General features: G+C 35.0%; 1 protein-coding gene across 1 annotated transcript; it reads right to left on the reverse strand.

Moving 5' to 3' along the window:
- Positions 1-7816: 7816 nt before the first annotated feature.
- On the reverse strand, positions 7817-10429 carry LOC142167930 (5-epi-aristolochene synthase-like). The gene is made up of 7 exons (XM_075228451.1): positions 10253-10429; positions 9861-10125; positions 9398-9773; positions 9103-9321; positions 8833-8971; positions 8432-8677; positions 7817-8318 (listed from the first exon to the last, which is right to left on the reverse strand). The coding sequence occupies exons 1-7, from the start codon at positions 10361-10363 to the stop codon at positions 8022-8024; spliced, it is 1653 nt and encodes a 550-aa protein (XP_075084552.1). The 5' UTR covers positions 10364-10429; the 3' UTR covers positions 7817-8021.
- Between the last annotated feature and the right edge of the window lie 5187 nt (positions 10430-15616).

Here is a 15616-nt window from a genome sequence, read left to right on the forward strand (position 1 = left end):
ACTTAAATGGAAGAGAAGGGACAAGTATATATAGTGGTGAGAGACTAGTTAATGTAATTGATCAAAAGCACCTAATCATTTAATTTCCCAGTTGCCTTACTAGACTTTACACTAGCTAGCAGCCTTTTGATTCATTGTTGGCGTCTGGGGTCTATTGATCCAGTTTCCCAAATATTTTATTTATTTGTTTCGTCAACTGAATAATATTATTTAAAAAGGCACAAAATAAGGGAGTACTGTAGAGTTGTTTCCTGGAACTATCAAATTCCTATTACTTTATTTATAAAACCTAATGTCATTGTTGCGGCATAAATTTCAATTATTAATGCAGAGTCCACTTTGATGAACTTAAAGACTAGTGTACGTAGTATTTATTTAGGTCAGTTTAGAGTTAAATTGACTGGATGGTCTAAAAGTTAATCAAACAGTTTTCACGAACCAAGGTTTTGTCGAAATTGTAGAGGTTCAAAATTGCAATTTCTCACAACAAAGACGTTTTTTGAGCGAGTCCCACCGCGAGGTGTACTGGCAGAGCATAAGTATCGTGGAGCATAAGCCCTGACATTCACCTAGGCAAAGTGTTACAAAGCAAAGTGTTATGCTTTGTTTTCTCCACACAAAAAAAAATAAAATTTTAAATATATTAATTTCAAGTTAGTTTTTGAATTTAAAATTTCTTTTGGTATCGCTCTAGTTTTTATATTGTTTTGATGACATAGGTATAATGTATCTTTACGCCTTTTATTTTTTCAAGTAAAAAAAGTTGCATGGTCGCGCGCGCATGCGCATACACACACACACACACACACATACATATATATATATATATATATATATATATATATATATATATATATATATATATATATATATATATATATATATTAATTCTATAATTTTCTTTAACTTTTCACAATTTTAGTGTATTTTTCTGATTTATATAATGATTTTATAAATTTATAAAATATAAAAATAAAACACCCATGGGGCTTACACCTCGCTTCGTGTTAGATAAAACGCCTCATCTTTCGCTCATGCCTTTTTAAATACTGATTTTAAATAGACAGTTTTACCCTACTATAGTTCTAATTGAAATTTTAAACTTTCAAGTTACTTTGGTAATATATATAAGTAGTTTACGTCTTTTTACATCTAATTCGTAAAGCTTTGGTAATATATAAGTAGTTTACTGTCTTTTAAAGCTTTCTTTTTACATCTAATTGGTACACCAATTTGGAAATACCTATTCTTGACAAATTTTGTAAAAGGGATTTTGTTTACTTCCTATACACTATATGAAACCTATTTATCTAAATTATCCCAGTTTTGAAAATTACCCGCCATAAACATGTTTTCCCTACAAAAATTATACAATCATTTAAAATAGACTCCTTATTTCCGCGGGCTTCTATTTTTAGCAGTGGCGTACGCAAGATTTTTCATAAGCGATGCCACATTTAAAAATGAAAACGAATATTGAATCATAAAGCTACTAATTAACGATAATAAATATTTAATGAAACTTCACCATAAGCATAAATATTCTATCTTTTAATTCTTCATCATTGTTTGTTTTCAAAACAGGAAATGTAGTTGTGGACAATTCCAGCTTGATGAACCTCCTTGTCCACATGCTTTGGTGGCTTTGAGGCATAGAAACGAGTCTTATGAAAACTATTACTCTTTTTATTACACGAGGGAGAGACTTCTTGTGATGACCCAAAAGGTCATCTTTAAATTTAATAGTTATTTCTGTATTCTTAGACCTCAAATAGATTCATTGTTCCTCGACTTGCGTGCGCAGTCCGTATAATTTTCCGAAAAGTATTTATGAAAAATAGATTAAAATGTGAAATAGAACTTTAAAACTCAACTGAGTTGACTTTTGTCAACATTTTTAGCAAACAGGTCCGGATCAGTGTTTTGACAGTTCTGGTAGGTCCGTATCATGATTTGGGACTTGGGCGTATGCCCGAAATTTAATTTGGAGTTCGCTAGCTCAAGTTATGGCCATTTGACGAAAATTAGAAATCTCAAGGCTAAAGATTTTCAAAGTTTGACCGCGGAATTGAATTTGTTGATATCGGACTCGGATTGAGATTCTGAAAATTCGAATAGCTCAGTTATGTCATTTATGACTTGTGTGCCAAATTTGAAATCATTCTAGATTAATTTAATATGTTTCGGCACGAGTTTTGTAAATTGAAAAGTTTGAAACTCATAAGTCTGAATCGAGGTGTGAATTATAATTTCGATGTTGTTTGACTTGATTTGAAATCTCAAGTACGTCCACATTATGTTACGGGACTTGTTGGTATAGTTGAACGGGATCTCGAGTGGATCAGAGAGTTTCGGGGTGAGTTTTGAGCGAGTCCGGACATTTCGGCACTCTACTGTTGTTCTGGAACTTTTGGAAGTGCGGGGGCACACTTTTGAGTGATGAGGCAATGGAAAAAGTGCGGACCGCAGAGCAGAAGTGCGGACCGCACAATTCTGCCCGCGGCCGCACAATTCTTCCCGCGGCCGCACAATTTTGCTCGCGGCCGCACTCTAAGGGAGTGTTGCAGCCTAGATGTTCTGACTTCGGAATCTTATATATTTTAATCGATAAGGAATTTGGAGATGATTCAAAAATAAAAGTTGTAGCCCTTTGAATCTAGTTTTCAGAAATTTATAGCGTTAATCATTTGGAGATTTGTAGGGAAAGTTATGTCTTTAATGAAGCCTGGTAGTGCAGTCACTATTGAAGTGCGGCCGCACAATTTTGATCGCGGCCGCAGAACCCGGGATGTGCGGTCAGCACAATGAGGGGTCTCATTGTGTATTATAAAACCGAGGGTTTGGGTATTATTTCACATTTGGACTTTGGGAGCTCGGTTTGTGACGATGTTTCGTAGGTTTTTCAAAAAATTCATTGGGGTAAGTGTTCCTTTTCCTATATTAATTATATTTCATGATTCCATTCATTTACATCATGAATCCGTGAATTTATGGAAGAAAAATCAGATTTTTATAAAATCTTCCAAAAATATAAAATTAAGATTTGAAGATCAATCTGATGTCGGAATTCGATAATTTTTATATGGTTGAACTCGTATCGGAACGGGTGTTCGGATTTCATAGAGGTCCAAAATTACAATTTCTCACAACAAAGACGTTTTTTGAGCGAGTCCCACCGCGAGGTGTACTGGCAGGGCATAAGTATCGTGGAGCATAAGCCCTGACATTCACCTAGGCAAAGTGTTACAAAGCAAAGTGTTATGCTTTGTTTTCTCCACACAAAAAAAAATGAAATTTTAAATATATTAATTTCAAGTTAGTTTTTGAATTTAAAATTTCTTTTGGTATCGCTCTAGTTTTTATATTGTTTTGATGACATAGGTATAATGTATCTTTACGCCTTTTATTTTTTCAAGTAAAAAAAGTTGCATGGTCGCGCGCGCATGCGCATACACACACACACACACATATTTATATATATATATATATATATATTAATTCTATAATTTTCTTTAACTTTTCACAATTTTAGTGTATTTTTCTGATTTATATAATAATTTTATAAATTTATAAAATATAAAAATAAAACACCCATGGGGCTTACACCTCGCTTCGTGTTAGATAAAACGCCTCATCTTTCGCTCATGCCTTTTTAAATAGACAGTTTTACCCTACTATAGTTCTAATTGAAATTTTAAACTTTCAAGTTACTTTGGTAATATATATAAGTAGTTTACGTCTTTTTACATCTAATTCGTAAAGCTTTGGTAATATATAAGTAGTTTACTGTCTTTTAAAGCTTTCTTTTTACATCTAATTGGTACACCAATTTGGAAATACCTATTCTTGACCAATTTTGTAAAAGGGATTTTGTTTACTTCCTATACACTATATGAAACCTATTTATCTAAATTATCCCAGTATTGAAAATTACCCGCCATAAACATGTTTTCCCTACAAAAATTATACAATCATTTAAAATAGACTTCTTATTTCCGCGGGCTTCTATTTTTAGCAGTGGCGTACGCAAAATTTTTCATAAGCGGTGCCACATTTAAAAATGAAAACGAATATTGAATCATAAAGCTACTAATTAACGATAATAAATATTTAATGAAACTTCACCATAAGCATAAATATTCTATCTTTTAATTCTTCATCATTGTTTGTTTTCAAAACAGGAAATGTAGTTGTGGACAATTCCAGCTTGATGAACCTCCTTGTCCACATGCTTTGGTGGCTTTGAGGCATAGAAACGAGTCTTATGAAAACTATTGCTCTTTTTATTACACGAGGGAGAGACTTCTTGTGATGACCCAAAAGGTCATCTTTAAATTTAATAGTTATTTCTGTATTCTTAGACCTCAAATAGATTCATTGTTCCTCGACTTGCGTGCGCAGTCCGTATAATTTTCCGAAAAGTATTTATGAAAAATAGATTAAAATGTGAAATCGAACTTTAAAACTCAACTGAGTTGACTTTTGTCAATATTTTTAGCAAACGGGTCCGGATCAGTATTTTGACAGTTCTGGTAGGTCCGTATCGTGATTTGGGACTTGGGCATATGCCCGAAATTTAATTTGGAGTTCGCTAGCTCAAGTTATGGCCATTTGACGAAAATTAGAAATCTCAAGGCTAAAGATTTTCAAAGTTTGACCGCGGAATTGAATTTGTTGATATCGGACTCGGATTGAGATTCTGAAAATTCGAATAGCTCAGTTATGTCATTTATGACTTGTGTGCCAAATTTGAAATTATTCTAGATTAATTTAATATGTTTCGGCACGAGTTTTGTAAATTGAAAAGTTTGAAACTCATAAGTCTGAATCGAGGTGTGAATTATAATTTCGATGTTGTTTGACTTGATTTGAAATCTCAAGTACGTCCACATTATGTTACGGGACTTGCTGGTATAGTTGAACGGGATCTCGAGTGGATCAGAGAGTTTCGGGGTGAGTATTGAGCGAGTCCGGGCATTTCGGCACTCTACTGTTGTTCTGGAACTTTTGGAAGTGCGGGGGCACACTTTTGAGTGATGAGGCAATGAAAAAAGTGCGGACCGCAGAGCAGAAGTGCGGACCGCACAATTCTGCCCGCGGCCGCACTCTAAGGGAGTGTTGCAGCCTAGATGTTCTGACTTCGGAATCTTATATATTTTAATCGATAAGGAATTTGGAGATGATTCAAAAATGAAAGTTGTAGCCCTTTGAATCTAGTTTTCAGAAATTTATAGCGTTAATCATTTGGAGATTTGTAGGGAAAGTTATGTCTTTAATGAAGCCTGGTAGTGCAGTCACTATTGAAGTGCGGCCGCACAATTTTGATCGCGGCCGCAGAACCCGGGATGTGCGGTCAGCACAATGAGGGGTCTCATTGTGTATTATAAAACCGAGGGTTTGGGTATTATTTCACATTTGGACTTTGGGAGCTCGGTTTGTGACGATGTTTCGTAGGTTTTTCAAAAAATTCATTGGGGTAAGTGTTCCTTTTCCTATATTAATTATATTTCATGATTCCATTCATTTACATCATGAATCCGTGAATTTATGGAAGAAAAATCAGATTTTTATAAAATCTTCCAAAAATATAAAATTAAGATTTGAAGATCAATCTGATGTCGGAATTCGATAATTTTTATATGGTTGAACTCGTATCGGAACGGGTGTTCGGATTTCGTAGTTTTTCTAGGATTCGAGATGTGGGTCCCACTGTTGATATTTTAGATGAATTTTGGATTTTAATCCGGAAATTTTTTTAATTTCGTACGGTATTGATTCCTACGATTTGTATTGAGTATATTGAAATGTTTATGACTAGATTTTAGGATTTCGGACACGAATTCGCGAGGCAAAGGTTTTTTGCAATCTTGAATTTGTTTGCAAAGCGAGGTAAGTGTCGTGGTTAACCTTCGCTTGAGGGAATAGAACCCTTGAATTATTGGTTATGTGAAATTCATGCGAACGACGTATAGGCGAGGTGACGAGTGTCTATACGTCGTCAAATTAATTGGTTGCCTAATTATTTGAAAATCATAGATTGTTTTAAATCATGAATTAATTATTATATTAATTATTTCTCTCATATTCCTTGCTCAATATTATGCCTTGAATCCATGTTATAATCGTTACATGTTTATTTGACCTATGTGATTAAATTTCTACTTAGATGTAGTATATTAGAAATTAAATTGCCTATTTTCTCCTTGATTTTCACAATTAATTGCTACTTGTCATTACTTGTCCCTAAATAATCTATAAATATTGTGTGCATTGTTGCCTAATAACTTCTTACTGAATGTGGTATTTATTGGAGTATTTTATTATATTTAAGAGTTGTTAAATTATATTATTGGAGCGGGTTGCACGCCGCAACGGAAATGAAAATTAATATATTGGGGGATCGGATTGCACGCCGCAACGGATTATATTTTTAGTTTGTATTGTTAGAGCGGGTTGCACACCGCAACGGAAATTGATTGAGGAAATAAAACTGAATATATTGGGGGATCGGGTTGCACGCCGAAACGGATTGTATTTTAAGTTTATATTGATGGAGCGGGTTGCACGCCGCAACGAAAATTTATTGAGGAATTATATTGTTGGGACGGGTTGCACGCCGCAACGAAAATTGATTGAAATAATAATTGGTTATGACTGCCGAGTTGGATTCAACTATTAAAATGAGTTACCTGATTTATTTCTATTATTGTTGTTATTATTATTATTGCGTACAGGTTAATGTAAGTGACATGTCTTAGCCTCGTCACTACTTCGTCGAGGTTAGGCTCGACACTTACTGGGTACATGGGGTCGGTTGTACTCATACTATACTCCGCACTTCTTGTGCATATTCCGGAGTTGGTCCCAACAACGTACTGTAGATTGTGCTCGGATTCAGCTACCAGCGGAGACTTGAGGTATATAGCTGCCCAGCGTTCGCAACTCTGAAGTCCCCTTCTACTTTATTTTGGCCGCGTGTTTTCTTCGATACATCTTTATTTTTATTTACACCCTTGTTTGTATTATTCTAGAAGCCCGTGCACTTGTGACTCCAGTTCTGGGATGGTATTTAGACATCGCGATTATTATGGATTATTCGCTATATTTCAGACTTTATTTTCGCATTTTTTTCTTTGTTATTAATTAATTCAAAATTGTGTTAAAATGGCTAATTATATTCTAACGTTGGCTTGCCTAGCAAGTAAAATATTAGGCGCCATCACGGTCCCAAAGGTGGGAATTTTGGGTCGTGACACTTCTGCATACTTATGAAATACGAGTGGACCCTCTACCTGATCAAAGCAAATGGGATGTGCCACAACATATAGCAGAAGAAGTTGTCCTGCCACCTACAGGAAAAAGGCAACCAGGGAGACCTCAAAAATAAAGATACAAACCATATGATGAAATAAAGGCAAAGAAGTATAATGTTTCATGTGGCAACTGCGGACAAGAAGGGCATAACAAGAGATCTCGTAGGAATGGTCCAAAAAGAAAATAAGAATTGATGTAGTTTAAAGAAATTTTTTTTACTGAGAACTCTTGATGAAATAATCTGACTTCGCGCATAGCAGGAGCTTAGTGCACCGGGCTGCCCTTTGTTTTATATATATAATTGGTAAATTGTATATCCCCGTGTAATTACGTTGAAACTTGAGTAGGGAGGGTAAAGAGGTTTCATATAGTGTATGGCTTGATAAAAATCCCAAATAAAACTGTTGTTTAGAGTTATTATTACATCCTAGATATATACATGAAATTACAAAGAGGAGAAAATGGACGGAATGAAAAAATGTATATATGCTGATAGCACAGAAGTGAAATCGGATGAACTTTAATTTCTATCATTTGAAGTGTTAAACAAGTATATTCAGGTATGAATATCGAGAACAAAATATTGTGATTACAAGGATCTTAAGAAGGTCCTAGTTTAGGAAGTGCACTGCACAACAGCTCCCTAACAACGTAATTATACAACAAAGAAGAATGAAGTTTCCTTGAGATGAGCAACAAATGGCAGCTCAAATTTTGATGGAGTCCACAAGTAGGTTAATAATGTGAGGTTTTAAGACTTTCTCCGGATGAGTGTATCCATCTAGATTGTGTATATATGTAACCTCAACAATACGAGCAAGATTGAGAATAGGAGTTAAAAATTCTGTAGAGACGGGAGTGGGCCTAAGAAGTCCTTCATTAATATCTTTCCATGCTGTCTCAGCCATATTTTGAAATTTAGCCATTGCCTCTTTTGTTGATATACCATAATCTCTCATGCAGCACTCAATTCCAGTTGCAATTTGTCCCCTGCTTTTCTCAACCTAGAAAGCAGATAAATTAAAGGTTAGCTTTTATATTGCCTTAATTGTCGTCGCAACACTTTGTTTGTCCAAATCCCATATAATGATATAATTTCTTGAGATGCAAATCATACCTCGTACGTGGCTGTGTCATCGATAACTCGACATATAATTACACTAGCTTCAAGAATTTTTGGATTCTTTGACAACCACTCAAAATCTTGCTCCGTGGCAGACTTCATGCCCAAATACGATGTTGTCGCGAGGTAGTAATATGTGGTAGTTGCTAGTGCATTGCTTAGGTATTCAGAAACAGGTGGCATATATCCTTCAATAAACCATGTTGACTCGACATTATAATTTCTTACTACTTCTTTCATCTGTGAATACAAAACATATATGTGTTCAAGTGTTAGAAAATATTGATTGAACTGTATCAAGTTTCTAATCACTAAAAGACGAACACAAGGTAAACCAAAGTGAGAAATGGATTAAGGAAAAAATGTATTTCGATAGTTAAGTTGCTCGAACATACTCTTTCTATTGCATGGCAGACAATATGAGATCTTCCGGCACTAGACAATTCCTTTTCATAATCCTTGTAGAGATCTAGAATAGCTTTATAACTGATTTTCATGTAATCAGGAAGCCGATCAATTTCGTTGATATCCCATCTGCAGGATGACAAAATTAAGGTGAATTCATGCATTTTGAAAGAGCACAACTATAATGAGTAGAAATTCGTCTTAATCTTTTCACGACGACATTCACTATCAAGGAATAAGTGAATTGATGAAGTTCATACCTTTGTATGGCATCTGTGTATGCCTCAAGTTCTTTAACTGTACCGTAAGCATCAAAGGTGTCATCGACAATCGAAATCATTGATATGGTCTTAACGAGCATGACGCGAGCTTGAGAGTATTGAGGCTCAAAATAAACTCCTAATGCCCAAAAGTAGCATTCAACTACTCGATCTCTAGCATATGGAAGTGTTGTTACAAAATCCAAATCTTTCCACCACCTGCAGCATAAGAAATTAACATGAGTACTTGAGATATGATGAATCAAAAAGGGTTCATCGTTTTTATATATCGCACCTTGATACTTGAGCAAGTTCTTGTTTGTGCAACATCTGGAGCAAGTTGAAATCCAATTTGGCAAATCGAAGTAACACATTATTCTTCGATTGTTCCTTGTCATAGATTGATGAGATGAAGAATCGGGTCTCGACTCTAGGAACACCCTTGTGCAAACATTGCTCAAGGGCATGTGTCACTTGCTCCCTAAGTGGAGATTTCAAATGTGGAGCTGCAGATTCAAGATGGATAGTGGAGAAAGCAAGTGCGTCTTCTAAGATATCGTCAGCATGAGTCCTTACATGTGAAGCTTCATACAAGTTTAATAATCCTAAGACATCACTAGCAAGAGACTCCTTGAATTTGCCATTTTCATCTTGGAATTTGCTGAAAATTTCTGGTATTTCAAGAAAGAAAACTCAAGATGAATTAGCCTTCTTCCAATAAATGGATAATAATTTTAACAACTTCATGATGAACTTACCAGGAGAGATGTTGAAACCGTGTTGCCTGAGCAATCGAAATTGAAGTGCAGAGGTGCACAAATCATTGCAGTTTGAGTTTTGGTTGTAAATCTGATCCAAAATCTCATCAATTTCTTTCTCAAAGTGGTAGGATATACCAAGGCGTTCAATAATGTCAATCAAATTCAATGTATCGGCCAATTTCCTTCCGGTTGCTAACAGCATACTCCTCGTTTGTTCCTTCAATGCTTCAATCTCTTGAGCATATATATACTTTTCCGCAACCTATATGTAATGTACATTAAACTGAAATTAGCAAAATTAATGTTGTTCAACATAAATAAACTACCTGATTATCAATGGAGAACAAACTATAAATATAAATAAAGAATACTAGTATTAGTTAAATTACCTGATTATCAATGGAGAATGAAAGGAACTGATCACCCCAGAGACTAGGGGAGAAGTCGGCGACGGGGCGAACAATCTCTTCTTCATAGTTTGCAACTGCTGCTGAGGCCATTGCTAATTAAAGATGAGTGTATTTTTACTTGTTCTTTTAAGTTTTAAGGAAGAAAGAAAGGAACTCTACTTAAATGGAAGAGAAGGGACAAGTATATATAGTGGTGAGAGACTAGTTAATGTAATTGATCAAAAGCACCTAATCATTTAATTTCCCAGTTGCCTTACTAGACTTTACACTAGCTAGCAGCCTTTTGATTCATTGTTGGCGTCTGGGGTCTATTGATCCAGTTTCCCAAATATTTTATTTATTTGTTTCGTCAACTGAATAATATTATTTAAAAAGGCACAAAATAAGGGAGTACTGTAGAGTTGTTTCCTGGAACTATCAAATTCCTATTACTTTATTTATAAAACCTAATGTCATTGTTGCGGCATAAATTTCAATTATTAATGCAGAGTCCACTTTGATGAACTTAAAGACTAGTGTACGTAGTATTTATTTAGGTCAGTTTAGAGTTAAATTGACTGGATGGTCTAAAAGTTAATCAAACAGTTTTCACGAACCAAGGTTTTGTCGAAATTGTAGAGGTCCAAAATTACAATTTCTCACAACAAAGACGTTTTTTGAGCGAGTCCCACCGCGAGGTGTACTGGCAGGGCATAAGTATCGTGGAGCATAAGCCCTGACATTCACCTAGGCAAAGTGTTACAAAGCAAAGTGTTATGCTTTGTTTTCTCCACACAAAAAAAAATGAAATTTTAAATATATTAATTTCAAGTTAGTTTTTGAATTTAAAATTTCTTTTGGTATCGCTCTAGTTTTTATATTGTTTTGATGACATAGGTATAATGTATCTTTACGCCTTTTATTTTTTCAAGTAAAAAAAGTTGCATGGTCGCGCGCGCATGCGCATACACACACACACACACACACACACATTATATATATATATATATATATATATATATATATATATATATATATATATATATATATATATATTAATTCTATAATTTTCTTTAACTTTTCACAATTTTGTGTATTTTTCTGATTTATATAATAATTTTATAAATTTATAAAATATAAAAATAAAACACCCATGGGGCTTACACCTCGCTTCGTGTTAGATAAAACGCCTCATCTTTCGCTCATGCCTTTTTAAATAGACAGTTTTACCCTACTATAGTTCTAATTGAAATTTTAAACTTTCAAGTTACTTTGGTAATATATATAAGTAGTTTACGTCTTTTTACATCTAATTCGTAAAGCTTTGGTAATATATAAGTAGTTTACTGTCTTTTAAAGCTTTCTTTTTACATCTAATTGGTACACCAATTTGGAAATACCTATTCTTGACCAATTTTGTAAAAGGGATTTTGTTTACTTCCTATACACTATATGAAACCTATTTATCTAAATTATCCCAGTTTTGAAAATTACCCGCCATAAACATGTTTTCCCTACAAAAATTATACAATCATTTAAAATAGACTCCTTATTTCCGCGGGCTTCTATTTTTAGCAGTGACGTACGCAAGATTTTTCATAAGCGGTGCCACATTTAAAAATGAAAACGAATATTGAATCATAAAGCTACTAATTAACGATAATAAATATTTAATGAAACTTCACCATAAGCATAAATATTCTATCTTTTTATTCTTCATCATTGTTTGTTTTCAAAACAGGAAATGTAGTTGTGGACAATTCCAGCTTGATGAACCTCCTTGTCCACATGCTTTGGTGGCTTTGAGGCATAGAAACGAGTCTTATGAAAACTATTGCTTTTTTTATTACACGAGGGAGAGACTTCTTGTGATGACCCAAAAGGTCATCTTTAAATTTAATAGTTATTTCTGTATTCTTAGACCTCAAATAGATTCATTGTTCCTCGACTTGCGTGCGCAGTCCGTATAATTTTCCGAAAAGTATTTATGAAAAATAGATTAAAATGTGAAATAGAACTTTAAAACTCAACTGAGTTGACTTTTGTCAATATTTTTAGCAAACGGGTCCGGATCAGTGTTTTGACAGTTCTGGTAGGTCCGTATCGTGATTTGGGACTTGGGCGTATGCCCGAAATTTAATTTGGAGTTCGCTAGCTCAAGTTATGGCCATTTGACGAAAATTAGAAATCTCAAGGCTAAAGATTTTCAAAGTTTGACCGCGGAATTGAATTTGTTGATATCGGACTCGGATTGAGATTCTGAAAATTCGAATAGCTCAGTTATGCCATTTATGACTTGTGTGCCAAATTTGAAATCATTCTAGATTAATTTAATATGTTTCGGCACGAGTTTTGTAAATTGAAAAGTTTGAAACTCATAAGTCTGAATCGAGGTGTGAATTATAATTTCGATATTGTTTGACTTGATTTGAAATCTCAAGTACGTCCACATTATGTTACGGGACTTGCTGGTATAGTTGAACGGGATCTCGAGTGGATCAGAGAGTTTCGGGGTGAGTTTTGAGCGAGTCCGGGCATTTCGGCACTCTACTGTTGTTCTGGAACTTTTGGAAGTGCGGGGGGCACACTTTTGAGTGATGAGGCAATGGAAAAAGTGCGGAACGCAGAGCAGAAGTGCGGACCGCACAATTCTGCCCGCGGCCGCACAATTCTTCCCGCGGCCGCACAATTTTGCTCGCGGCCGCACTCTAAGGGAGTGTTGCAGCCTCGATGTTCTGACTTCGGAATCTTATATATTTTAATCGATAAGGAATTTGGAGATGATTCAAAAATAAAAGTTGTAGCCCTTTGAATCTAGTTTTCAGAAATTTATAGCGTTAATCATTTGGAGATTTGTAGGGAAAGTTATGTCTTTAATGAAGCCTGGTAGTGCAGTCACTATTGAAGTGCGGCCGCACAATTTTGATCGCGGCCGCAGAACCCGGGATGTGCGGTCAGCACAATGAGGGGTCTCATTGTGTATTATAAAACCGAGGGTTTGGATATTATTTCACATTTGGACTTTGGGAGCTCGGTTTGTGACGATGTTTCGTAGGTTTTTCAAAAAAATTCATTGGGTAAGTGTTCCTTTTCCTATATTAATTATATTTCATGATTCCATTCATTTACATCATGAATCCGTGAATTTATGGAAGAAAAATCAGATTTTTATAAAATCTTCCAAAAATATAAAATTAAGATTTGAAGATCAATCTGATGTCGGAATTCGATAATTTTTATATGGTTGAACTCGTATCGGAACGAGTGTTCGGATTTTGTAGTTTTTCTAGGATTCGAGACGTGGGTCCCACTGTTGATATTTTAGATGAATTTTGGATTTTAATCCGAAAATTTTTTTAATTTCGTACGGTATTGATTCCTACGATTTGTATTGAGTATATTGAAATGTTTATAACTAGATTTTAGGATTTCGGACACGAATTCGCGAGGCAAAGGTTTTTTGCAATCTTGAATTTGTTTGCAAAGCGAGGTAAGTGTCGTGATTAACCTTCGCTTGAGGGAATAGAACCCTTGAATTATTGGTTATGTGAAATTCATGTGAACGACGTATAGGCGAGGTGACGAGTGTTTATACGTCGTCAAATTAATTGGTTGCCTAATTATTTGAAAATCATAGATTGTTTTAAATCATGAATTAATTATTATATTAATTATTTCTCTCATATTCCTTGCTCAATATTATGCCTTGAATCCATGTTATAATCGTTACATGTTTATTTGACCTATGTGATTAAATTTCTACTTAGATGTAGTATATTAGAAATTAAATTGCCTATTTTCTCCTTGATTTTCACAATTAATTGCTACTTGTCATTACTTGTCCCTAAATAATCTATAAATATTGTGTGCATTGTTGCCTAATAACTTCTTACTGAATGTGGTATTTATTGGAGTATTTTATTATATTTAAGAGTTGTTAAATTATATTATTGGAGCGGGTTGCACGCCGCAACGGAAATGAAAATTAATATATTGGGGGATCGGATTGCACGCCGCAACGGATTATATTTTTAGTTTGTATTGTTAGAGCGGGTTGCACACCGCAACGGAAATTGATTGAGGAAATAAAACTGAATATATTGGGGGATCGGGTTGCACGCCGAAACGGATTGTATTTTAAGTTTATATTGATGGAGCGGGTTGCACGCCGCAACGAAAATTTATTGAGGAATTATATTGTTGGGACGGGTTGCACGCCGCAACGGAAATTGATTGAAATAATAATTGGTTATGACTGCCGAGTTGTATTCAACTATTAAAATGAGTTACCTGATTTATTTCTATTATTGTTGTTATTATTATTATTGCGTACAGGTTAATGTAAGTGACATGTCTTAGCCTCGTCATTACTTCGTCGAGGTTAGGCTCGACACTTACTGGGTACATGGGGTCGGTTGTACTCATACTATACTCTGCACTTCTTGTGCATATTCCGGAGTTGGTCCCAACAACGTACTGTAGATTGTGCTCGGATTCAGCTACCAGCGGAGACTTGAGGTATATAGCTGCCCAGCGTTCGCAACTCTGAAGTCCCCTTCTACTTTATTTTGGCCGCGTGTTTTCTTCGATACATCTTTATTTTTATTTACACCCTTGTTTGTATTATTCTAGAAGCCCGTGCACTTGTGACTCCAGTTCTGGGATGGTATTTAGACATCGCGATTATTATGGATTATTCGCTATATTTCAGACTTTATTTTCGCATTTTTTTCTTTGTTATTAATTAATTCAAAATTGTGTTAAAATGGCTAATTATATTCTAACGTTGGCTTGCCTAGCAAGTAAAATATTAGGCGCCATCACGGTCCCAAAGGTGGGAATTTTGGGTCGTGACACTTCTGCATACTTATGAAATACGAGTGGACCCTCTACCTGATCAAAGCAAATGGGATGTGCCACAACATATAGCAGAAGAAGTTGTCCTGCCACCTACAGGAAAAAGGCAACCAGGGAGACCTCAAAAATAAAGATACAAACCATATGATGAAATAAAGGCAAAGAAGTATAATGTTTCATGTGGCAACTGCGGACAAGAAGGGCATAACAAGATATCTCGTAGGAATGGTCCAAAAAGAAAATAAGAATTGATGTAGTTTAAAGAAATTTTTTTTACTGAGAACTCTTGATGAAATAATCTGACTTCGCGCATAGCAGGAGCTTAGTGCACCGGGCTGCCCTTTGTTTTATATATATAATTGGTAAATTGTATATCCCCGTGTAATTACGTTGAAACTTGAGTAGGGAGGGTAAAGAGGTTTCATATAGTGTATGGCTTGATAAAAATCCCAAATAAAACTGTTGTTTAGAGTTATTATTACATCCTAGATATATACATGAAATTAC

This window comes from Nicotiana tabacum, chromosome 13 (assembly GCF_000715075.1).
Source record: "Nicotiana tabacum cultivar K326 chromosome 13, ASM71507v2, whole genome shotgun sequence".
Taxonomy (NCBI): domain Eukaryota; kingdom Viridiplantae; phylum Streptophyta; class Magnoliopsida; order Solanales; family Solanaceae; genus Nicotiana; species Nicotiana tabacum.